The 23793-nt window shown below is 41.6% G+C and overlaps 1 protein-coding gene across 2 annotated transcripts; it reads right to left on the bottom strand.

The window, feature by feature from the left end:
- Window positions 1-3131: 3131 nt before the first annotated feature.
- postna (periostin, osteoblast specific factor a) lies at window positions 3132-23132 on the bottom strand. 2 transcript variants are annotated; one of them, XM_085420736.1, is made up of 23 exons: window positions 22885-23132; window positions 21390-21488; window positions 13674-13738; window positions 13411-13568; window positions 13143-13307; window positions 12881-13027; window positions 12614-12755; window positions 11769-11981; window positions 11545-11679; window positions 11210-11358; window positions 10681-10817; window positions 9945-10075; window positions 9643-9773; window positions 9196-9298; window positions 9040-9107; window positions 8901-8946; window positions 8776-8811; window positions 5974-6354; window positions 5835-5864; window positions 4303-4347; window positions 4009-4095; window positions 3887-3922; window positions 3132-3804 (listed from the first exon to the last, which is right to left on the bottom strand). In XM_085420736.1, exons 1-23 carry the CDS (start codon window positions 23001-23003, stop codon window positions 3749-3751), a joined length of 2679 nt encoding a protein of 892 aa, XP_085276862.1. In that variant the 5' UTR covers window positions 23004-23132; the 3' UTR covers window positions 3132-3748. The 2 variants fall into 2 exon arrangements, with proteins under 2 accessions (XP_085276862.1, XP_085276863.1); XM_085420737.1 differs by lacking the exon at window positions 4303-4347.
- Between the last annotated feature and the right edge of the window lie 661 nt (window positions 23133-23793).

The following is a 23793-nucleotide window of genomic DNA, read 5'->3' as shown; positions in this document are numbered from 1 at the left end:
CCGAACGACATTCCAATGTCATTGCTGTATAGCCTGGTAGTGTGGATCAGTGAATCGATGTCTCGTTCACTCTTGGCATACAGCTTGATGTCATCCATGTACAGGAGGTGGCTGACAACTGCTCCATTCCGTAGTCGGTATCCGTAGCCAGTCTTGTTAATGATCTCACTGAGGGGGTTCAGGCCTATGCAGAACAGCAGTGGGGACAGAGCATCTCCTTGGTAGATCCTGCACTTGATGGTGACTTGTGCTATGGGGAGCTATGGGGGAAACACCAAGACGTTCTCAAGCCAGCCAAGAGATATAATCTCTCCATGATATCCTAGGTCTGCCCTGGGGCCTCCGCCCAATGGGACATGCCCGAAACACCTCACACAGGAAACGCTCAGAAGGCATGCTGGAACCACCTCAAGTAGTTCGATGTGGAGGAGCAGTGGCTGTACTCTGAGCCCCTCCCTTAGAAGTCCCCTCCCGAACTTCTCAACCTATCTAAGGGAGAGGCCAGCCACCGTTTTGAGGTAGCCCATTTCCACTGCTTGTGTCTGGGATCTCGTTCTTTCAGTCACTACCCACAGCTCATGACCATAGGTGAGGGTAAGGATGCAGATTGTGTGGTAAATCAATGATAAACTTTGCTTTTACACTCAGCTCTCTCTTCACCTCAATGGACCAGTACAGCGCCCGCATCATCAATCCATCTGTTGATCTCCCGCTTCTTTCTCCCATCACTTGTGGACAAGACCTCAAGATACTTAAACTTCACCACTCCACCACCTCTCCAGGTGCTGAATCTCATTCCCACCACTTCACAGTCAGCTGCGAACCGTTCCAGTGCGAGCTGGAGGCCATCACCCGATGAAGCTACAGAACCACATCATCTGCAAAAATCAGAGATGAGATTCTAAGACCACCCAACTGAAAGCCTTCCGCCACTTGGCTACGCCTAGAAATTCTGTCCATTAAAATTACAAACAGAATCGGTGACAAAGGGCAGCCCTCACTGAGTCCATCATCCACCGAACCCACGGAACGAATCCATTAAATTGCCGGCTATGTGGACCAAGCTCTTTCAACGGTTGTATAATGAGCGAATGGCCCGTAGCAATGGGCCAGACACCCCGTACTCCCAAAGCACCTCCCACAGTACACTCTGAGGGACACGATCAAATGCCTTCTCCAAGTCCACAAAACACATGTAGACTGGTTGGGCAAACTCCCATGCACCTTCAAGTATCATTGAGAGGATAAAGAGCTGGTCCAGTGTTCCACGGCCTGGACGAAAACCGCATTGTTCCTACTGTATCCGAGGTTCAATTAACAGAGAGACTCTCCTTTCCAGCATCCTGGCATAGACTTTCCCAGGGAGGCTTAGGAGTGTGATGTCCCTATAGTTGGAACACACCCTCCGGTCACCCTTCTTAAAGATGGGAACCACCACCCTGCTCTGCCAAGCCAGGGGTACTGCCCCTGATCTCCATCCAACATTGTAGAGGCTTGTGAACCAAGGCAGCCCTACGACATCCAGAGGCTTCAGAAACTCACCCCAGGGGCTCTGCCACCAAGGAGTTGTTTAACTGCCTCAGTGACCTCGCCCCCAGAGATAGGCGAGTCGTCCCCTCGTCCCCAGACTCTGCTTCCTCCACGGAAGACGTGGGAGTTGGATTAAGGAGTTTCTCAAAGTATTCTTCCACTGCCTAACAATGTTCCCAGTCGAAGTCACAGCGCTCTACTCCACACAGTGCAGGTAGAACATTGTTTTCCCCTCCTGAGTCCTCTGACAGTTTTCCAGAATCTCTTTGAGGCAGTCTGAAAGTCTTTTTCCATGGCCTATCCGAACCTCTTCCACACTCGAGTTTTTGCTTCAGCCACTGCCCGATCTGTGTTCTGCTTGGCCTTGGGTTACCACCATGACAGGCACGAGCCACCTTGTGGACACAGTGGCTTCAGCAATAGAGGTGACTCAATGTCCCAAGTCTCCCCCGGAATGCTGTTGAAACTCTTCCCGAGGTGTGCGTTGAAGATCTTGCGGACCGGGGCCACTGCCAGGCTTTCCAAGCACACCCTCACTATAAGTTTAGGTGGGCCAGGTCTGTTATATAATAATAATAATAATAATAATAATAATAATAATAATAATAATGTGTCTCTGTTATTATCATAAGTAATTATCCTCATAATAACAATATTCAGTATTTTTCCATGTCTGTGAATGAAAGAAGAGAACAAAAAACATGCTGAAAACACAGAGTAAGCTGCAATTTGTTTTATCAGGGCCTTGTGATGTTAAGCAACCATTCCTTGTGCAAACTTTAACTTTTCAGAGGCAAGTTGCCACCAGTCATTTAAATGATATTACTAAAGAGCTACACCATGGACAGAAGCTTCTTGCGTAATGGTGATTCTCAGAAGCAAAAGTAAACCAGGAAAACATGAGGTCAATCAGTGCATGTGCTACAGTTAAGACACTCCTTGGTTGAAATCCAAAAGTGAAATTGGTCCAAAATTTTGCTTTCAAAATATTTTGAATAATTTAGTCAGATAAAGATCGTAAGATATGACAGCAAAGTCATCACAGCTCAACAGGTAGCTGCCAGGGCTATTGTCAGATTTGCAGATGAAGCATGCTTGATACTACAATTCTTGAAGCTGTTACCTGTACATTAGTAGACACAATCAGGACTAAGTACACAATAATAACTGTGTAAAACTTTTTTTTGTTTCTTTTTAACCTGCATGTTATACTCATATTAACATATTAAAAATATACTGTAAGTGATAATACTTTGGATAATGTAATAATATACATGAGATATAATTGTGAACATTTCTTATTTAAACCATTTAAAAAATAGTAAAAATGTTATTCAGTTTTACATTTGATTTCAGGTCTATGGACTCTTATGAAAATTAAACTTAGGTTTATAGACATCTGTCTGAGGAAGTGATAGCTCATCTGATTTAGTGTCAATACTCTTGAAAACCTTTTGATTGCTTTATGCTTTTTTTGGGGGTTTTTTCACCAGCACTTTACTTTCAGTATATTCATATACACGATGTAGCTCTACAGACAGAATAGCCATGTTAGATAATGGAAAAGTAGATGAAAGGAATTTCTTTAGTCATAATCTGCATTGTATTCACACATTTATTGGTCACTTGTTTGTAAGGTACAAACATAGGATTGTAAAGTCTGATTGCGTATAGACATACACGAGTCAAGTTCCCGATCAAAAGTATGAAACATCTGTCGATCTATCGCCGTCATGATAGAAAAAACCCCATCGTGGCATTTTAAAATGATCATGCCATAATTTACAGAGGTACAGTAGAAGATCTACCGGTAGCAAAACACTATTTAAAACAGAGCACCATATGACAAAAAACAACAAACCAAAAGAATACAAAACTCTTTTGTACTAATCTGTTTGCAAAGTGATATCGAAAAAACAAACAAACAACAATTCTCGTACAATATACCTCACCTTTCACCCTATTTTGCCCCCACATTAAAAATCACTATTCCTTACACACCAAAATTAGGGAAATAAAGAGTTTAATCGTATGGCTATTACACGAACTGTGCCTCAGATGGAATAACAAACAAACTTAATGGTTCTTTGGATTAAGAAATGGCTAAATTAATTTAATCTCAATCTGCGGTTTTTCAATCCACCACTGCTCGACCAGGAGCGCTGGAGATGCATACAATCCTTGTGGTGAGCCCTAAGCATTTATCTTTCTGCAAGATTCACTCCCTTGGCTTATGGTGACGCCTGACCAGCCTTGCCCGCCTCTTCATTCCAGCTGAAAAAGACGAAGCAGAGCGAACAAAATGTATTAAGAAGATAAAGGCTGTGAATGCATCAGCAAGTAATTATACTGTTACCTGGAGCTTTCCTGGCAGCAGCAAATCTACCTCCTTCTGCGAATTTAAGAGATAATATGGTTAGTTTGTATATTAGAGATATACAGACAAGTATGTCACAAAATTAAAGTCAAAGCACTTACCTTTAATGATTCTGCTAATTCTCTCAGACTCCTCATCGATCAGACTTGGGTCTCCGTGGATTGTAGTGATCCTGGAAAAGTCTGGGCCTGAACGTTTGAAACAAAACCATTACATCTAAAATCCAAAATCATGTTCTGAGTCAAATCAGTTTTTAAAAAAGCTTCATGATTACTTTCCTACCTTGAGGTATCCACTTGCACTGAATATAGATTTATAATCATGATCATTTTAAGGAAATTAAACATTTGAAATAAACCTATTTGGTATAAAGTGTTTATGGGAGGACACATTACCCTCAATGATCTGAGGCTCGTTCGCCGTGGTGTGTCTGGCTCCACCTTCAGACCGGCAGCGGAGAAGGGTGTTGAAAGTCATTTAACGACTTAGCAACTGTACAAGTACTGACTGACAAATGGACAGACTGACAGGCACATACACCCCATAAAATACTGTACCTCCTCCGCCACCACCAACACAGAGTCAAGCACACATGGGTAAGCTTATGAACATACACAAATTGCACACAGACGCACAGTACCATTAGCCCAAGAAATAAGCTGCAAGACACCAGAAAAGCAGCTGAAAGATCACCTGCTATTGTACCCAAAAGACAATGGCCCAATGGTCTGATAATATAATAATATAATTTGCACACTGCACAATTCTCACACATACATGCCACAACATAGAGGATGTGCAACCTCCCCTAAGAAACAACAACATCTATACTAGGATGGAATTGGATGTCTATCCAGCAGATGGATTGCAAAAATGAACCTATGTTCCTTGCATGCTTGCCAAAGATTGTCGTCATATTCTGTGCAATCCCATGAACCAGGCTGTTAAACAGGGCTTTCCGAGCACAAACAAACACAAAAACAATAAAGAGCAGTTTGATGTATCCAGTCCGAAATGAGGACTAATTCATTTTTGTGTAAATCTTGCTCCAGTCAACACTTGTCCGTCTTTTGGGTACCTCAGTCATGAGCCTTACTGCTGAGTTAATTGCTAACTCCTCTCTCCTTTAGTGTTTTGCTTGTATGTTTTATCTCTAATTCCAAACTCAAATTATGATCCAGCCATCTAAACCGTCATCAAACAACACCTCCCTGTCTGTTTAGTTTGTTGATTATGTTGATTAGTCTGTTGAAGGATCACATTTCCTTCCACCACTACAAGACACTTTGAAAGTGTCTTGTAGAACCTTGCAGCCCAGTTCCTGTGATCTCTGTCAGGATTTGAGTCTGCCATTGTTCACCCCGTCGAACACAGCAGTCGTGGATGCTTTCACAAATCTGAGAAACTGAGATGACAGGTTCAAGCAGCAATGGCGGCTTTGACTGCCATTTAGCCAGCCAGAGAAGGACTGGATGTAAACGATCCACATCCCTGGTTTCATTCTACCGGCAGTCAAAATCCAAACTTCAGGCCTTACAATAAAAAAAAAAATGTTGAAGACCATGGCTGAACAACTGTGCTCAAAAGAGCCAAGTCAATGCATGTGCTTTACAATCCCTTCTCTCTTCTTCTGGTCATCATTATTCTTAAGAAATGCAGTATACACCATAGAGGAAGAGAGAGTAGTTACTGAAGATGAGGCATTCACAAAAGGATCAACTCAAGACAAAGAATGGTGCAAACAGTATCTGACTTAGTAGCTGATCACCACACAAAAATGTGATTAAAGGTGAAATTAAATCTGCATTAAAAGAGAGTGACACACAGTGGCTAATATCATCATGCAGATCTGTTAGAAGGTGCATGAACGCTCTAAGATTAATGCTACTACAGTCTTCAAATCAGTAAACATGCAAAGGAAACTCACCTGTGCTGCCATCTCCACCAACACTAGCACCTGTGATTCAAGGCAACATCATCAAATCTGTTCCAAAAACTTTGTTAGCTTCAAATTTGATCATCTATGATGGAAAATGAATGATATAAGCATTTTTTATGAAAATTACCATCAATAACTCTTGTAACTTTAGTAATAGAAGGCTGTCCCTCAATGACCCTGGTGACTTTGGTCTGTGTAGGGTTTCCTTCAATGACCCTGGTGACTTTGGTCTGTGTAGGGTTTCCTTCAATGACCCTGGTGACTTTGGTCTGTGTAGGGTTCCCTTTGATGACCCTGGTGACTTTGGAAGCTGCAGAGTCCCGTTCTATGACTCTGGTGACTTCGGTAAGTGTAGGGTCCCCTTTGATGATCTTGGTAGTAATTGAAAAGTTCGTTTTGATGTCTTCGAGAAGTGAAGGGTCCCCTTCGATAACTCTTTTTACGGTAGTGATAGATGGTTCCACTGAAATAACCTGGGTAACATTGCGGATCACTGTTGACTCAGGAACTGTAGAGAGGGAAAGGTAATTTCAGCATCGGTCAAGAATGTAGGGAATAAGGGTGTAACTCCCTCAAATTCTTTATTATGGAGGAGTCTGAAGGCACATTATGTGTAGTTTTCCAAGCAGATAAGAACATGCATTCAAACCAAGAAGATGGCATGAGCATGGTAAGTGATTGCAGCACTGAAAAAAGGAGGCCTTAATCAGTCCTGCACTTACACACTTTGAGAAATAATCAGGACTGTATGAGAATTTTTCACTTTTTTCTTTAGTTGGTTTAGAGTCTTTCAGCTTTAAAAACTACTGGCTTAAATTATAATAAATGAGATGTGACATCTGACAAAATATCCCCATCTAACCCCAGAACCTTCCCCAAGAAACGTTTGCCAAAAATATCACTTTTTTTGTGTGTGTGTGTGTGTGTGTGTGTGTGTGTGTGTGTGTGTGTGTGTGTGTGTGTGTGTGTGTGTGTGTGTGTGTGTGTGTGTGTGTGTGTGTGAGACAGTATATGTACAAGAGCCAGCTGAAAGGTGAAAGATTTCCATTTTTATCAGAAGGCTGCTCTTTGGCCTGAGGTTGCTTGATAAGTGCCCTTTTTAGTAATCAGAGCCAAGATCATGTCCAGTAGAGGGTTTTGATACAGGCGACACGGGCGGTTGCCCGGAGCGGCATCGTTGTGGGGGGCGGCAAAAAAATTGCTCGTACTCATGCTGCCCCGACATCATGCCAGCGCATACTGGGGATGGCATAGGCACCGATCGGTTTTCTATTGCCCATTTGCTGGGAGTAAGGGCGCCCTCCGTTTGCTAGGTGCGCCTGCTGCTTGCGGCACAAGGAGGACAGGGCGGGGTGGTGGGGGGATTCTCTGGCTGGCTGGAGCAGCATCTAATAACCAGCTCGCAAAATAAAACGAAATAAAAACAAACCAACAAACATGAAAACACCAGACATTATGATACAGACTTATTATTTGCGCCGATGGTTTTTCGAAATTCTGTATGCGAGACGTGAGTGCGAGAGCCCTCAGTGCGCCTGATAGTACAGTATATAGAGAGACGAGACGACGAGGCTCCAGTTACAGCAGTGCAAGTAAACAAACAATAAATATAAGAAGAGTAAGAAAAAAACTATACACTAGGGATAAAGGGATCAATAACAATTTAAAATTTATATTTTATAGTTTGATGATTTAAAGTCTCACACACAACACGTCGAAAGGGGAGGGAGACCTGCTGCTTCCAAATAGACCACATTTCATTCATAATGTTTTCAGTCCAAGCACATATGTATTCATGATTTGAATCCTGGGTTGTGCAAAATGGCAGAAATACACCCTAGACAAAGTGAACTAAGGTGTAGGTTTATTAGGTTATGTTGTGGTGATCCTCGGGTTGAGGGATGGGTGTTCATACTGCAGTGCAAAATTAAAACCAAGATGGACAAGAAAAGTTCAAAGCCATCAGGTGCTCAGTTTAGAAAAAAGAGAAAAGAAGAGGAGGAGAAACGAGCAAAAGATGCAGGTAAGCAGATGTGTCATTGGATAATGGCAGGTCATCCTGAAACAATCAGAATCAAAATACTTTATTAACCCCTAAGGAAATTATGTGGGTTACAGTTGCTCCAAGAAGAAATGGTAAAAATAGTAACAGTAACAGACTAAACTCCAAACAATACATTATATTACAGATTTTAATATTAGTCATTGTCAATTGTTGATTTGTCCTGTTCTCATTGTATAATGAATTATGATGGCTGTATGGTAGCCGTTTGCATACTATGCATACTCTCTCTCTCTTCATGTGTGTGTGTGTGTGATTTTATAAATACTTCAAGAATGATAAAGTATTTAGCTTACGTAGCTTAGTATGAGGAATAGTTAGGATTCTCTACCCAGATGAGTAATCGCACATCAATTGTATAATCACTGTAAAGTTGTATTTTTAGATTTAGTTATTGTAGCCCTTAAATCTTATGAACATGGTTTCTTAAAAGATAAAAATGAAAATCCCCTTGAGATCTGAAAAACCCTTTGTTTTCTGAACCCACCCAGCAAAACAATGGCCTCTACATAAGTATTACCACAAAAGATCCAAGCAAAGACTGATTTTTCCTTCTTATATTCATTTGTTTGATTAAAAAACATACAAATATAACAACAAATAATATGTCTTAAGACCTACAATCCCTGTCTAATATACAAGTAAGAGTGTCCAGACTTTTAACTGGTACGTACTTACTTCTCTGAGAAACCTCCTATGAGACATGAATTATTAATGTCATTGCAAGACAGATTTCACTTTATGCATATTTGTATTGTTGAGCAAAGAATATGCATTTGTTTTAAAGGAATGTCTGTTATTTATGATCACTGCAGATTGTAAATCAAATAAGTGCAGACTCAAGTCCTTTGTGTAGTTAGGTCTTACCTTCAACAAAATGAGTAGTTGTTGTGATAGTCCTTTCTGAGAAAGTAATAAAATTAGTTTTAGGTTCCTGCTCAGGCAAAAATATCTAAACATAATACAGTGATAGTGATATTATGGGAACTTACTGATGAAGGTGAGCGGGATCTCAGTGTAAGAAAATCCAGAGACAAACTAAAAAACAAAAAGCATAACAGAATGAAAGCTTCAAAAGTCAACCAGTAAAACCTCTACACAAATACACAGACAGGGTTTCCCCTTCACTACCTTTATCTGAATGTACTTAATCAGCTTCCTCAGGAGGATCAGTAGGTCCTGACGGCCCACAGGAAGGTCTGTAAGTAATACACGTCACATTTAATATATATCAAACAAGCAGAATGCAACCAGGCATACAGGTGAACACACAGCACACGTTCTTACCCCCTGGATAAAGAACATTCTTCACAATATGGATCACACCGTTTGTTGCCATCAAGTCACTGTGTGGCACATCCACAGAGTTGACATGGATAGAGCTGTCTACCTGGTAAAACCAAACACAATTAAACGTTACCTTCACACAAATTTAAGAATATTTAAGTCATTTAAGAAGAATGCAGTGTGAGAGCTGGGAATTCCATTTATTAACGTTACTAATATCCTACAATTGTCCAACATGCAAAACTGAGGCAAATCACACTTTGAGCTGAGTTTGAAAAGTTTTTCTGCCCGTGGGCTGAATTTTAAACATTAATCTAAGAGTGATTTCATGAGTTTCATTAGCTGATACATCTGAAACTAACGCTCTATGACATTCCCAGAAGGATTTAGAAACTCGTTGCTGGCTTTTTTATTTAAAAAAAAAAAAAACTCTAAAAGATGACATACAGATTTAACTTGCAGGTTCTTGCCCTGGAAGGTTTTGAGCAGATTGGTAACTCCTCCCTCTAATCCTCCATTGATGAAGGTCCCATTACTGAAGTGGTACAGCAGGATGTTTCTCAGAACAGTTAGATCACCTGTCGGTGTCAATATGAAGGAATTATAATTCATACTTTGCACAATGTTAAACAATGGTTTTTTCTCATTTCTGCATCAAATAGTTCCCTATTAGATGAAGATACATTGACAGCATTGCTGGGTTTTTCAAAAGATAAGTGCATATGTGCTCACTGCAGTGGGGTACTCACTTTTGAGCAGAGCCATGTCTTCCTTGCTGAGGTCGACAAAGGCATCGTCCGTTGGTGCAAAGACGGTGTAAGAGCCTTCCTGCTTTAACAGATCATACAGACCTGCTGTTTCCATTAACGACAGGAATTTCCTACAGTCATTCAAATAACAGAAAGAAAAGAAAATCAGGGATGCAGGAATAAAATAGGCACAACGTTTAAGAGCAATGTACAGTTTAAGTGTTTACAATAATTGGTTAGTGGAAATCAGGTGATTTTAATGGTCCACTGGAAGTATATTTTCACCACAGCCTTAGTGTTGTGGTTCAGACAGAAAGAAATTTATATTCTATATTTGTGTATTTCCACAAGCAAAATGGTTCTAACTGCAATAACACAATGAATATCAGAACAGATAAAAAAAGGTTTCCCTTTTAAGCCGGGAGGATTATAGTGTTAGCAGGGAAGTTCAGGCAGAGGGTGAATGAGATTTGCATTCTCGTGTGGTCCCACTGAGTCACAGATTTGTTTTCCTCAGTTCTTCATCACCAACCTTTACTGGTGCCTTTAATTACACAGTGAGAAATGTTCTGCTGAAAGTGAATCATCAACAGCATCAGAAAAAGATGTTTTATTACGCACACAAGCAATGTGCAATCACTGTTTCCATCCCCACTACTGGAGATAAAAATCTCACTTGACTCAAAGAGAAATCATTTTCAGCAACAAGTATTTTAGAATGATACTTTGCTCTTACTTGAAACGTCCGTCAGCAATCAGGAGCTCATAGATAGTTTTCTCAGGTGGTTTGATAAGAGACCTCACAGAATGGAGCATCCCATTGCTCCCCTCCTTACTGCCACGGACCATACATGTGTTTTCTATGCACACAGCCTGTCAAAAAAGGAGCATTCATAAAGTTAAGCCACAGGTTTAAAATTCACTGTACAAATCTGGTAACTATTTGCTTGTGTGGAGGAGGGCTGTAAGCCTTTCTTTTTTTTTTGATTGTCATCAATCACAATAAGACAATGTTTCTGTGGAAAAATTAAACCCAGCTGACTCTAATATGCTATCTAGTGGAGCAGAAACACACTTCATCTGCCAAAAGCTGGAGTAATTAGATGTTTACAGATTTTTAAAGACAGCAACAATATACCACACACTTGGTAAGGCTCACATAAATCAGACTAAGTTACTACTTTCTGTGGTTTCTCTCTTTTTCTTTCAGATTTCACTTGGTTAATGTAACAATACACACACACACACACACACAGAATTCTCACAGCGCGGTAAATGAAGACTCGTAGCAGTTTTCCAGCGATTGTTTCCAGCGTCTGTTCGTTGTAAAGCTCACTCAGTTTCATTTTTGTCTTCAAGATGTGGTTTTCCAAAATGAGTCTCAGCGTGTTTGTGTCCATTGACATCACTTCACCTGACAGAGAGAAATGTCAGAGATTTAAATAAGATGGATAGTTTTAGATCCTGATCAAATAAGGCAAAATGCCTTGCAATTTAAAAGTGTGGCATACATTATAATATTTTTGGTTTGTAAAAGACAAAATATTATAACCACAAAAAAGTGCTACTTTTCTATAGATAAGAACATGTTTCAACTCACTAGTGAAGGCATTGTTGAAAGGAGCTAGGAGGGTGTACTCTGTCTTTGGACCCAGGGATTCAGCTAAGCCCAGTTCAGACAACTTGCTGCTGAAAGTGCTCTGGGAGGTTTCCAGTAACGATTTCACTTCCTTGGCTGACATGAACAATACAAAAAAGATATGCCTGTGACCCATTAAAAGGAAGACGCCAAACGATTTAAACAACTTCAAAATGTGTTTGTACCTGAGTCTGGGATCAGCATCTGGTCTATCAGGTGGATGACGCCATTGGTCGCTACAATGTCCTTCTTCAGGACCATCTTGATGCCGTTCACAGTCAGACTGTCACCGTCACAGCCAATCTCTATGCTGCTGCCTTCTGCAGTCTCATACATGAATCCTACCATGATTGCTTCTGCACACTGGACACTCTTTAACAGGTGGTAGTTCACAAGGGCTGACAAGGTTGGTCAAAGTGTGAAAGAGGCTAAATTAATTACATTTAATTGAGTAATTAAATAAACATAAACACAAGTTGAACATAGATTTGCAACTCAAATTACACACCTAAAGTATCTAATTATTATGTGAAGCCTGTGCTGTGATGTGTTATTCAGGAATTACAGGTATGCAGATGAATCAAACATCAATGTTCTCTGTGCTCATTATTCACATTTAGGCATGTATTTATGCCACAGCTGAGCCCGACTATCAAGCTAAGCCAACAAATTTAGCCTGCAAAAGCAATGCATTAGAAACAGAAGCAAAATTTGTATTGTATTTTATTCCAAGAAGAAACCTGTCACTGACTTCATGCCTGTATTCATGACTCAGCAAATAAGCAGATAAGCTGTTTTTTGTGTGGTTTTTGGATTTGTCAATTCAAAAACAAGTTCAAAGTTCAAAGTCCACTTCATATCAATTTGTCTGCGGGCCTACTATGAGCTGTGTGAAGCTGCCGCACACGCTCATAGTAGCTCATAGTAGTAGTGGCCCTTTTTTTAGCATATTTACCAGGCCACAGGAACAATGTGAAAATGTTATGGTTGTACTTTATGCTCTCATTAAGGCATCACATTTTTACTGTACCTTTAACAACAGCTGGGTCTTCCATGATATTCTCCAAGTAGTCTGGGTTCATTTTGTCAAAGGCGTCATTAGTTGGAGCAAACAAAGTGTATTGGCCAGGCTCACCCAGCTTGTCCATCACATTGGAAGCTAATGCGATAGCCTGGGGAACAAGACACGATGTAAACATTTTTCTAAGAATCAGATGCTATAATGAGTTGGATAAAAGTTACTGTTTGTTAATGGTGAACTGTACAACTGTAAACTTTTTTGAGAATAGTTTCATACACTAAAAGAAGAAAGGTCTTCATTGAGCTCCAAGTGATCCTTGATGGTGTTCCCCACGGCCTTGATTACCCGATCGATGACATGCACCACACCATTTGTGGCCAGCTGGTTAGCATTGAGAATCCTGACACAGTTCACTGTAACAACCTTAGGAAGTAAATATTTTATGAAGATCAAACAATCAATGGCTTAATTGACTCTTATAGATATAATTGTAATAATCATGCAGCATTGCGCTTGTCTACACCGTTCATAAACTGACCCCATTTGGGTAGTGGTTGAAGTGCAGTCCCTCTTCATTGTACATGGAACTGACAGTCATGCCATTCTTCATGTCTTTGGTGAGGACACGGTGGTTTACCATGTGGTAATGCAGAGCGTTGTAGAGTTCAATGTTCACATTGTTCTCTAGTGCAGATCGTTGAGCCTTTAAAAATCACAGTGTTAGTTTCATCAAAGTATAACTGTGTTTGAGCAGACATTATTGTAAATGCATTTCTCTCTAAGGTTTTAAACACAGGTTTACTCACAGGGTCCAGCTCATCCCAGGCATCATTGCTAGGTGCAAACAAGGTGAAGGCGCCTTTTCCCTCAATTTCTTTTCTCAGTTTAGAGACTTCAGCATATCGCTGTGTGGTTGTAGCCTTGACAAAGCCCAGTGTACCATACACATGGTCAATGGGAGCCACTGGTGGTAAGGTTGAGAGTTGTGAGAAACCAGAGGAAATATTCATATTGAATATATTGTAATTTTTAGTTGATTTTGAATGAATCTGTTGAGCCATCCACCTACCTGCAGTGCATCCTTTCGTACCCTCGAGTTTCATATAACCTGGACAGCATTCATATACAACCACCCTGCCAAACCATTAAAAGAGCAGTGAGTTATTCAATAAGTAGATAATCATTAAAAACATAGATTAATTTAATCCAGATATAAAATGTCAAAAAAAAAAAATTTAATTGTTCAGGGTTGTGCATCTTTATCATATAAATTTCAAACAGAGCAAGAGTCTACATGACTCTAACACAAGGTGATGAACCGAAACAAAACTATACCATCTCAACAAACTAAAATAAATGAGTCATTGAAAAAAAACCTGTGCAGCTGTGAGATAATGAGGAGCCCTGGGAATGAGGGCATTGAAAACAACAAATGAGGAAGTAACTCTTGACACTGGCTGACCTGAAAACCACATAGTAAACTTATGAAAAAGTTTGACATGAATTAAACATAAAAAAAAAACTGTCAAAAAACCAACAAGTTAAGCAGACTGGAAAGGAGAAAAAAACATTTACATGGTTTGTGTTTCCACAAGAAAAGTGACAAAGAGCTCAAAAAGTCCCAAGAGGAGGTTAATCGAGAAAAATTTGGTGACTGGGAAGATCTCTAGTAACTTTTTTTCTGTCTTAAAAAGAAGAAAGAAAAAAATTACAGGACCATGTGTAAGCACTATTATCAAAAAACAGACTGTTATCTGTTACATTTTTATGGACAACTCTAAGTTACTTAGTTTCCTCTCTTCTTTGTGGTACACTGCTGTCAGACGTCTCACTTGTCAAGTCGAATCCTGTAGTCTGTAAATTTTCCAGAAAACATTTTCACAGATTTTCATTCTTTAATTTCACTTCTAAAAAAACAGACGGGTGTCTTCATTTAGATTTTAGGTGGAAATAAAGGCTTATCAAAACTTGTAAAAGCGTAACTCAAAGAAATGTGTCATGGACCTGGATCTGGTGACCCAGGGTTCATGAGTGTTTGTGGACTGTTTTTTTTTTATGGGTTTGTCTTGGGCTGTTTATGTGTGGTGCTTGTGTCCCTCTTTTCCTTCTTTGTGTGTGTTTGTGTGTATAGGCGTTTATATGTGTGTGTGTGTATCCGGATCACCGTCAGGCCTGGTGAGTGTGTCCCCGCCAGGCTGGCCACACCCGAGGAGGATGATGGCACACACCTCGCAGAAGTACCAGCTGAAATTTGGAGGAAAACACATCGGGGATGCAGAGGTCAAGGACAGAAGAGAAGAAAAAAGGTGACGGTGAGACAGCGGAGGCTCGAAGCGAGGAGGAGGTTTAAACCGTGTCTGCCGTCTATCGTGATGGGAAATGTGCGATCGTTGGCAAGTAAAATCGACGAGCTCTCAGCACTGGTACGGAGTCAGAGGGAATACCGAGAGTGTAGCCTGATGTGTTTCACCGAATCATGGCTGCACCAGGTCATTCCCGATGAGAATGCTTCCGTGGAAGGCTTCCACACTGTTCGGGCGGACAGGGACAGCATCGCTAGCGGTAAGCGTAAAGGAGGTGGGCTTGCTGTTTTAGTTAACAACCGGTGGTGTAACCCTGCCAACATAACAATCAAAGAAAGGATTTGTTGCCCGGACACTGAACTGTGTGCTGTTGGACTCAGGCCGTATTATTTACCCAGGGAATTCTCTCACGTCATCTTGGTGGCTGTTTATGTTCCCCCCTCTGCTAACCCCACAGCTGCATGTGACACTATCCACTCTGCCATAGCTCGGCTACAGACTCAGCACCCGAGTGCCTTTATTGTGATCTCGGGTGACTTCAACCATGTATCACTGGACAATACACTACCAACATTCAAACAATATGTGGACTGTCCCACCAGGGGAGAGAAAACTTTAGACTTACTGTATGCTAACGTCAAGGATGCATACAGCTCCTCCTCCCTCCCCCCACTTGGTAGGTCAGATCATAACCTGATTCACCTCACCCCCCGCTATGTGCCAATTGTGAGGAGGGAACCTGTGACCACCAGGACTGTTAGGAGGTGGTCAGAGGAGGCAATAGCGGAACTACAGGGCTGTTTCGAGGTGACCGACTGGGAAACACTCTGTGAGCCTCACGCCGAGGACATCAATGGGCTTACTGAGTGTATCACAGACTACATAACTTTCTGCACCGACTCCATTGTTCCAGCTCAGACTGTTCATTGTTACCCAAATAACAAGCCGTGGGTGACTAAGGACATCAAAGCCCTCCTCAACAACAAGAAGAGGGCTTTCAGAGGGGGCAACAAAGAGGAGGTGAGGAAGGTCCAGGTGTTACTAAAGGACAAGATCAGAGAGGCTAAGGACAATTACAGGAGGAAGCTGGAGTGGAAACTCCAGCAGAACAGCATGAGAGAGGTGTGGAGGGGCATGAAGACCATCACTGGATTCAGGCCAACCAACAGCAGGGGAGCTGAGGGAGGTGAGAATAGAGCCGACGAGTTGAATCTGTTTTTCAATAGATTCGACACCACAGTGTCTGCTCCCACCCCCACAACCTCACCTGCAGTCAGCCTGGAATCCAGAGCCACACCACTGTGCCAGCCTCTCTCTTCACATGTTGCCTCCTGTGAGATTCCTGACACCCCTCCCCCACCCATCACCTTCACTCAATACCAGGTTGAGATGCAAATGAGGAGACTTCACTCAGGCAAGTCTTCTGGACCAGACGGAGTGAGTCCCCTTGTCCTCAAGGCCTGTGCCCCCCAGCTGTGTGGAGTCTTTCATAAACTGTTTATGCTGAGTCTGAGTCTGCAGAGGGTCCCGGTGATGTGGAAGACATCATGCCTCGTCCCTGTACCAAAGACGCCTCGTCCCAGTGGCCCCCAGGATTACAGGCCCGTGGCACTGACCTCCCACATCATGAAGACCCTGGAAAGGCTCATCCTGGACCAGCTGCGACCCATAGTAAGACCACATCTGGATCCCCTTCAGTTCGCTTATCAGCCTTGTCTCGGAACAGAGGACGCCATCATCTACCTGCTCAATCGTGTCTACACCCATCTGGACCAGCCGGCGAGCACTGTGAGGGTCATGTTTTTTGACTTTTCCAGTGCTTTCAACACCATCAGGCCGACCCTCCTGGGTGATAAGTTAGCAGCGATGCAGGTGGATGCTTCTCTGGTGTCCTGGATTGTTGATTACCTGACAGGAAGACCACAATATGTACGTCTCCCACAGTGTGTGTCTGACAAGGTGATTAGCAACACAGGGGCACCACAGGGGACTGTCCTCTCCCCCTTCCTCTTCACCCTCTACACCACAGACTTCAGCCACTGCACAGAGACCTGCCATCTTCAGAAGTTTTCTGATGACTCTGCGGTGGTTGGATGCATCAGCAGGGATGATGAGACAGAGTACCGGGCTGTGGTCGACTCCTTTGTCACGTGGTGTGAGCAGAATCATCTGCAGCTCAACGTGGCAAAGACCAAGGAACTGATCGTGGACTTCAGGAAGACCAGGAAACACTTGACCCCTGTTTCAATCCAGGGGGTCAGTGTTGACATTGTGGAGGACTATAAATACCTTGGAGTACACATTGACAATAAACTGGACTGGGCTAAAAACACCACAGCACTTTACAGGAAGGGCCAGAGTCGTCTCTATTTTTTGAGGCGACTGAGGTCCTTCAACATCTGCCAGAAAATGCTGAGGATTTTCTATGAGTCTGTGGTGGCCAGTGCGATCCTCTATGCTGTTGCATGCTGGGGGAGCAGGCTGAGGGTCGCAGATGCCAACAGACTTAATAAACTGATCCGTAAGGCCAGCAATGTTGTGGGGATGGAGCTGGACTCCCTCAAGGTGGTGTCGGAGAGGCGGATGCTGTCCAAGATAAAGACAATGTTGGATAACACCTCCCACCCACTCCATGACATGTTGGTCAGTCACAGGAGCTCGTTCAGTGAGAGACTGAGATTACCGAAAAGCACCACTGAACGACACAGGAAATCATTCCTGCCTGTGGCCATCTCCCTGTACAACGCATCCACTTAACACACTGTTTGCTGCTACAACTACACGTTTCTTTTCCAAATATTTATTTATAAGTGACTTATGTATGTATGTATGTATATATATGTATATATTGTACTATTCTTAGTTAGCGTATTGTCTGTCTTGTCTTAATGTTGGTTTAAAATGGAGCACTGTAACAAAAAATAATTTCCCCCAGGGATCAATAAAGTATTCTGATTCTGATTCTGATTCTGATTCTGCTGCTGATCAGCCTCGTCTGGGGGAGCTACTTAGAAGAGTGGCTGAGCTTCCCGTGGATGCTGGATCGTTGCAAGACTTCCCGTCAGTTTCCCAGTAAGTCAGTCGAAAGGGTGAGTCTATCATAATTGTGGGCTTTCTAACGGCTGCCTCTGTGATTTCTACAAGAGGATTGCAAAGACAAGAGGGCAGCGAGCACATTGTATGGAGGCACAAAGGGAGCAGAGACACAGAGCACGGACACTGGGGAACGCGCACGGGATTGACTGTCATGTTATTATTTACTGCACTGTAAATACACTCACTGTCTGCATCCAAGAGTCCCTTGTTTGGGTCCTACTTTCCCCGTTCCATGACAAAATGCAAGATAAGCACCAGATAAGCTGTGCTCATAACAGGAGCTCAGCTGGCACTCTTTTGCATTGGCATGAATGAAAGAATGAGGTGTGAGAAGGCTAATATAATGAGACACAGGACAGTACTGTAGCTCTAATGTGAGAAGTTTTACTGAGAGTAAACAAACCATAGATGGTTTGACAGCATTTGATTAGGATTAGTCCCCAGTTAACGAACATTTTCTAAGACAAACTAGGAAGTGAATAACCTGTACTGGGGTTTAATTTGAAACACTTCCTGAGTTTTCAGCTCCGGAAATTAGTTTCGACTTTTTCTTTGAGCTCATTACACTTTCATTACATTTTGCAGAACTTGAGGTTTTCCTGCCTTTTTCTCATGGAAAAATTGTATTTCCACATGTGCACATTAGTTTTTCATGATTTACAGTAAACCAGTCTATCAATAGTTTGCTTTCTATTCAGGAATCGCCAGTATTGATAAATTACGCCAAAGCAATACTTTTTTAAAAAATAGCTTACTGCAAGTACACCAACCTCAACCATAGCTTCTAACTGCATAAAATGTAACATAAAAATGTAATTCTTACAAACAAACAAGCAAGGAACACAACCACAGTCAGTATGCAAGTAGATTCAAGTCCCCTCAACTGAAAACCTTATTCACACACAATCACACATGTGCATGTACACACACACTTTCTACAAAGATTCAAGCTTGGCAAAGTTAATCCATTTAATTAGTATTTGTGTGTTTATAGATAAACGTCTCTGTGTGTGTTTGATTCTGCTGAATGTGTTGAATTAGTCATTTTGTGCAAAGAGGCATGTTGCTTATAGAGCAATCCCTCTTTGCCTTGACACTAATTTCGGTAATATAAAATACATAAATACCCCTCCACGACTGGCCGTCAGGAAGGTATGAAGTCATTGCTCCCCAGCTACGCTCTGACAGGATAATAGATTCAACAGAGACCTGAAACAGAATTAGCCAGTGCACTGTAGCCAAGCCCCTGGTTGCATCACAGCATGAAACAACTCAATGTGGCTTCCAGAGGAGCCGATGTGCAAATATGGGGCTTTGGTGCACGCATACACGCACGCACGCACGCACGCACGCACGCACGCACACACACACACACACACACACACACACACACACACTGTACTCATACAAAGGCTTTAGGTGGGGTTTTCTGGCACCAGATAAAGACATTGGAGTGTTTTTTTAAATCCTCTGTAATCACTAATGAACAGTCTCTGTTCCATCCTCATCCGTCTGGTCTTAATATTGTGTAGAAGAGCTTTTTTTCTATAGATGGGTGTGGACTTCATCTAAATACATCTTTAAGAATCTGACTTTTACAGTGGTTTGTTATAAAGTCCACTTAATTTTAATCACACATCCTGTGCTTCCTGCAAATAGTTTTCTTTAACAGAAAAACCGTTTCTTTCATCCAACAGCTCAATTCAAATGAAATCCTCAAAAGATCCTATGGTACCATTATATCAAGAGAAACATGAGCAATTCCCAAACTATGTTAGGTTAATAGTTAATACTTTTAGGTTGGTATAGTGATCTGAAACTACACATGCTTTTAACCCGCGGTGTAAGATCAAAGTTTAGTTTTGGAAATATGTTCAGGATGCTCAACAGCAACAAAACCATTTGAAAAAGATTAAACGTGAAAGTGTGTGACTGACCCACTAGCGCTGGAAAAGAACAAAACAACTAACCAAAGCAAAACAGGGTATCTCTCTGGGTGATCCAATCTATCACCAGTGGTGCACTGCAAAGTGAGACAGATAAGAGGAGAATATACTGAACACTTCCAGCTGTTTAGCAAAGTGCTTTCTGTGGGAAAAACGTACTTATCTTTGATGTAGATTTTGCTGTTTGTAACACTACAAACCTTTTGCATGAACTAACAAATTAAGTTATAAACCAGAAAAAAGTTAAATGCATTGAAATTTATTTTTTCGGCTAACAAAATCCTATTTTAGAAATTGTTTAATTTAAACATTTTAAATATGCCATATTCACATTACATAAAGATCTGACAAAAATAATTTGTAAATAGCCTAATGGGACTTGGTAGTGATGTAATGATGAGGCCAAGCAATTGTGTTTCTTATCTTAGAAACCCCTACTAGCTTCTCGTAATCTACTGTCACATGTTTTGACCAGTAATTCCTGGTTGTTTTCATGTCTACTGCTGTACTGTTTTGGGAGAAAATGACTCACCCCTGAGCTCACACCCCATTTTCAGCCTTATCGATACCGCAACAGGTGCTCCAGTTGACTGCATGACTGAAAACAGACGGGTGTATGTCTACATGTGTGTTCTTGTGTGTGCATGTGGGCTAACGACAGAGACTAAGTGTGTATGTTATTTTCTGCTGCTTCTGCACTTAAGTATACCAGAACAGCTCCAACTAAGCCTTACACTCCTTTAGGTGCGTTTCATGTAATATTTTATGAAATTATTTTGCAGGAAATAACCTAAATAAATAAATCCACCACAAGCACCCTAAAGACGGGGCGATCGTGGCTCAAGAGTTGGGAGTTCGCCTTGTAATCGGAAGGTTGCCGGTTCGTGCCCCGGCTTGGGCAGTCTCGGTCGTTGTGTCCTTGGGCAAGACACTTCACCCGTTGCCTACTGGTAGTGGTCAGAGGGCCCGGTGGCGCCAGTGTCCGGCAGCCTCGCCTCTGTCAGTGCGCCCCAGGGTGGCTGTGGCTACAATGTAGCTTGCCATCACCAGTGTGTGAATGGGTGGATGACTGGATATGTAAAGCGCTTTGGGGTCCTTAGGGACTAGTAAAGCGCTATATAAATACAGGCCATTTACCATTTAAAGTTTGGTTTCTTATTATTTTCATAAATGCACAAAGACATTACTGGTTTGAACCATGCAACTTCATTTTAAAGCGAAGGTTAAGAGGAGAAAGCGAGATGCTATAGGTTCAGATAAACTGAGGTACAAGTCTGAGGGTGCAGAAAGGGTTTGGTCAAACATATTGGGCTTCTGCTGATAGATGGGTGATGAAGCTGGGTGTGGTTTGCACTTTTGATCAGACCAGTCTAATTCAGTGCAAATAATGATAAAAAGATGCGCTAATTAGATCCATTCGGTCTTTCAGTAAACACTTACGTATTCTTGCCACAGATGCTGCGTTTGTACCAATTCCTGCATGTGCTGAAGTACTTCTTCTTGGTCCCTGTGACTTGCTGCAAAGCACACACATTGGGTCTGTAAGAGAGGAGAGGGAGGAGAGGGTGAGGTGGGAGTAACAAAAGAACATAAGGAACAGGATCAGGAAGGTCAGGATATGGAACTGTACAAGCGTAGCAGGGGGAAGGAAGGCGACAAGGATAGACAAGTTGACAAAAAAGACCATGAGAAGATGTGGGGAGGTGTGTATGTATGAAATGGAAAAGAATGCATGGCCGAAAAAAGCGATTTACACATGTCAATATGCAATATTTATGTTAATAAGACATTATATGGACAAAAGTACTGGGTCACCGGCAAATGACGAGTACAGGAGCTGCTCACTCATGGAAACTGATAAGCATGAAGCTCCTTGAGCACACTTTCTGTGCTGATGTTAATGTCAGAGGAGGTTTAGAGCTGTGCAGTCATCAGAGTTTTAGTAGCTTTTAAACACTAAGAGCTGCAGGACAGGAATCACATCAACTCTGCTACTTCATGGCTGAGTTGATGTGGTTCCTAATTGCTTCCACCTTACAAATATACCACTTACAGTTCATTGTGGTATTTCTAGGATGGAAGAAACTTCATGAGCTGACTTGTTGCAATGCTGTCGTCTTAACACAGTACCATACTTGGATTCAGTGAGCTCTTAACAACAACCTTTCCCATTCACAAATGTTTGTAAGGACAGGCTGTGTGAGTAGCTGCTAGATTTTATACCCCAAACACGTGAATTTAAAGATAAAGGGGTGTGGTCCAGTACTTTTGTCCATACGGTGTATTACGCAAAACCAAAATTTGATGCATGTGCATTTTTTGTCTGCTTTGTGGGTTTTTTTTCAAGTTAGCAGACATTTATTTCAGCAAGTAATAATGGTGCTTTATTAATGAAGCAGACAAAGCACTAATGTACAGTATCTGCTACAGTAATGTGTGCCGCAAGTGTACTGTACTTACAGTAAGGTCAAAACCACCCAAGAAGCGGAACGAATTATTTGGATCATTTTGGCATCAGTCTTAATCCAAAATATGATTTTAAAGAAGATTCATCTTATTCAATTTACATGTGAATTTTAAATTACATTAATTACATAATTAATAAATACACAATTAATAATATTTGGAATATTTCAATAAGAAATACACTAAAACTTTTTTAGAAAGGGTTATTTCTTACAGTATTTGGATTTCTCTGGACTTCAGTTGTTGATTTTTGCATGTTGAATATGTTGATGATCAAGCGGAATTTCCTATTTTTCATCAATATGACTGATCTGTTCATGAAACTGTAGTGCTCAGTAAGATTTAAAACCATATTAAAAATTGACGTAGTCTAACCTTTTACAAATGCTACTGTTTTATTGCCAGATCATACAATTTATGTTCTTGCACCTGCAAACAAGGTGATAGGAAAAATATTAAGTCTACCTACCCTTGATCCCTGGCCCGTATGCGGCTATGGGTGACTATCTTGTCATAAGCTGAAAAAGCTGTGGTCTCCAGACTGCAAAAGGCCACCAACACTAAGGTCACCACCAGAAGCCGATGCATCCTGTGAAGTTATCAGTCCTCAGTGCTGCAAGGGCTCAAACACACACTGCTCTTGTCTTTCAAGTGCACACATACACACACACGCGCACACACAAGCAGGAGTCCACAGAAACACACGGGATATGTGGGAACACAAATGAGAGAGGGAGCTTTTATATGAACAAGCTTCTCTAACACACCCACTCCCTTTTTAGTTCTTCACTGTCTATTCCATACCATTATATCCTTCTCCCACCCGCATACACCCTTCTATTCAGTCGAAATCCTTCCTCCACCACTAACTCTCCTCCCTCATGTTCGTATGAATTTTGCATGAATTTGCAGACCACCGTCACATCCCAGAGCACCAAGGGCACCCTGTACTTCAAACTTTACGTTGCTGTACAAGCTGCAGTGCCCGCCTGTCTCCAAACTGTGAATTGTGTTTAAAGTATGCAAACCAGTGATGATTTGTTCATTGTATGTAAAATATTAGAGGATTCATTTTTTTCTGAGGCTAACACCCACAGAATTTGCACTGCAATCAAAAAAGATGCCAATAAAGATGCATAAAGAAAAGCAGATTTTAAGATACAGATCCAAACACTAGTTTGACAATAACACCTAAACACGGGCTCTAAGCATACCTCTGATCTCTCTTCATGAGACTTCTGGCAACAAAATGTAAATAAAATTGATATAAAATGCTATAAAATAGAGGTGTAAATCATGCATGAAGACCTACTGTGGTGAATCTGCACAGTCTGGTATTTTACTTGACACCCTTGAAGGAAACCTGACTGTATTTTTA

The sequence above is a fragment of the Rhamphochromis longiceps genome, linkage group LG10, assembly GCF_057381845.1.
Source record: "Rhamphochromis longiceps isolate RC_006_pf linkage group LG10, R_longiceps_female_GT1.1, whole genome shotgun sequence".
Taxonomy (NCBI): domain Eukaryota; kingdom Metazoa; phylum Chordata; class Actinopteri; order Cichliformes; family Cichlidae; genus Rhamphochromis; species Rhamphochromis longiceps.
The sequence above is the reverse complement of the archived record's forward strand: the minus strand, read 5'-3'. Positions and strand labels throughout refer to the sequence as shown.

What these genes read in the sequence shown, in the direction of transcription:
- postna (XM_085420736.1), bottom strand. Translation starts at nt 23,003, where the DNA reads ATGCATCGGCTTCTGGTGGTGACCTTAGTGTTGGTGGCCTTTTGCAGT. An exon ending in GATGCTGATCCCAGACTCAG is followed by an intron (nt 11,680 to 11,768) that starts GTACAAACACAT and finishes TGTTCATGTCAG; the next exon opens with CCAAGGAAGTGAAATCGTTA. An exon ending in AGTTACAAGAGTTATTGATG is followed by an intron (nt 5,865 to 5,973) that starts GTAATTTTCATA and finishes CTTGAATCACAG; the next exon opens with GTGCTAGTGTTGGTGGAGAT.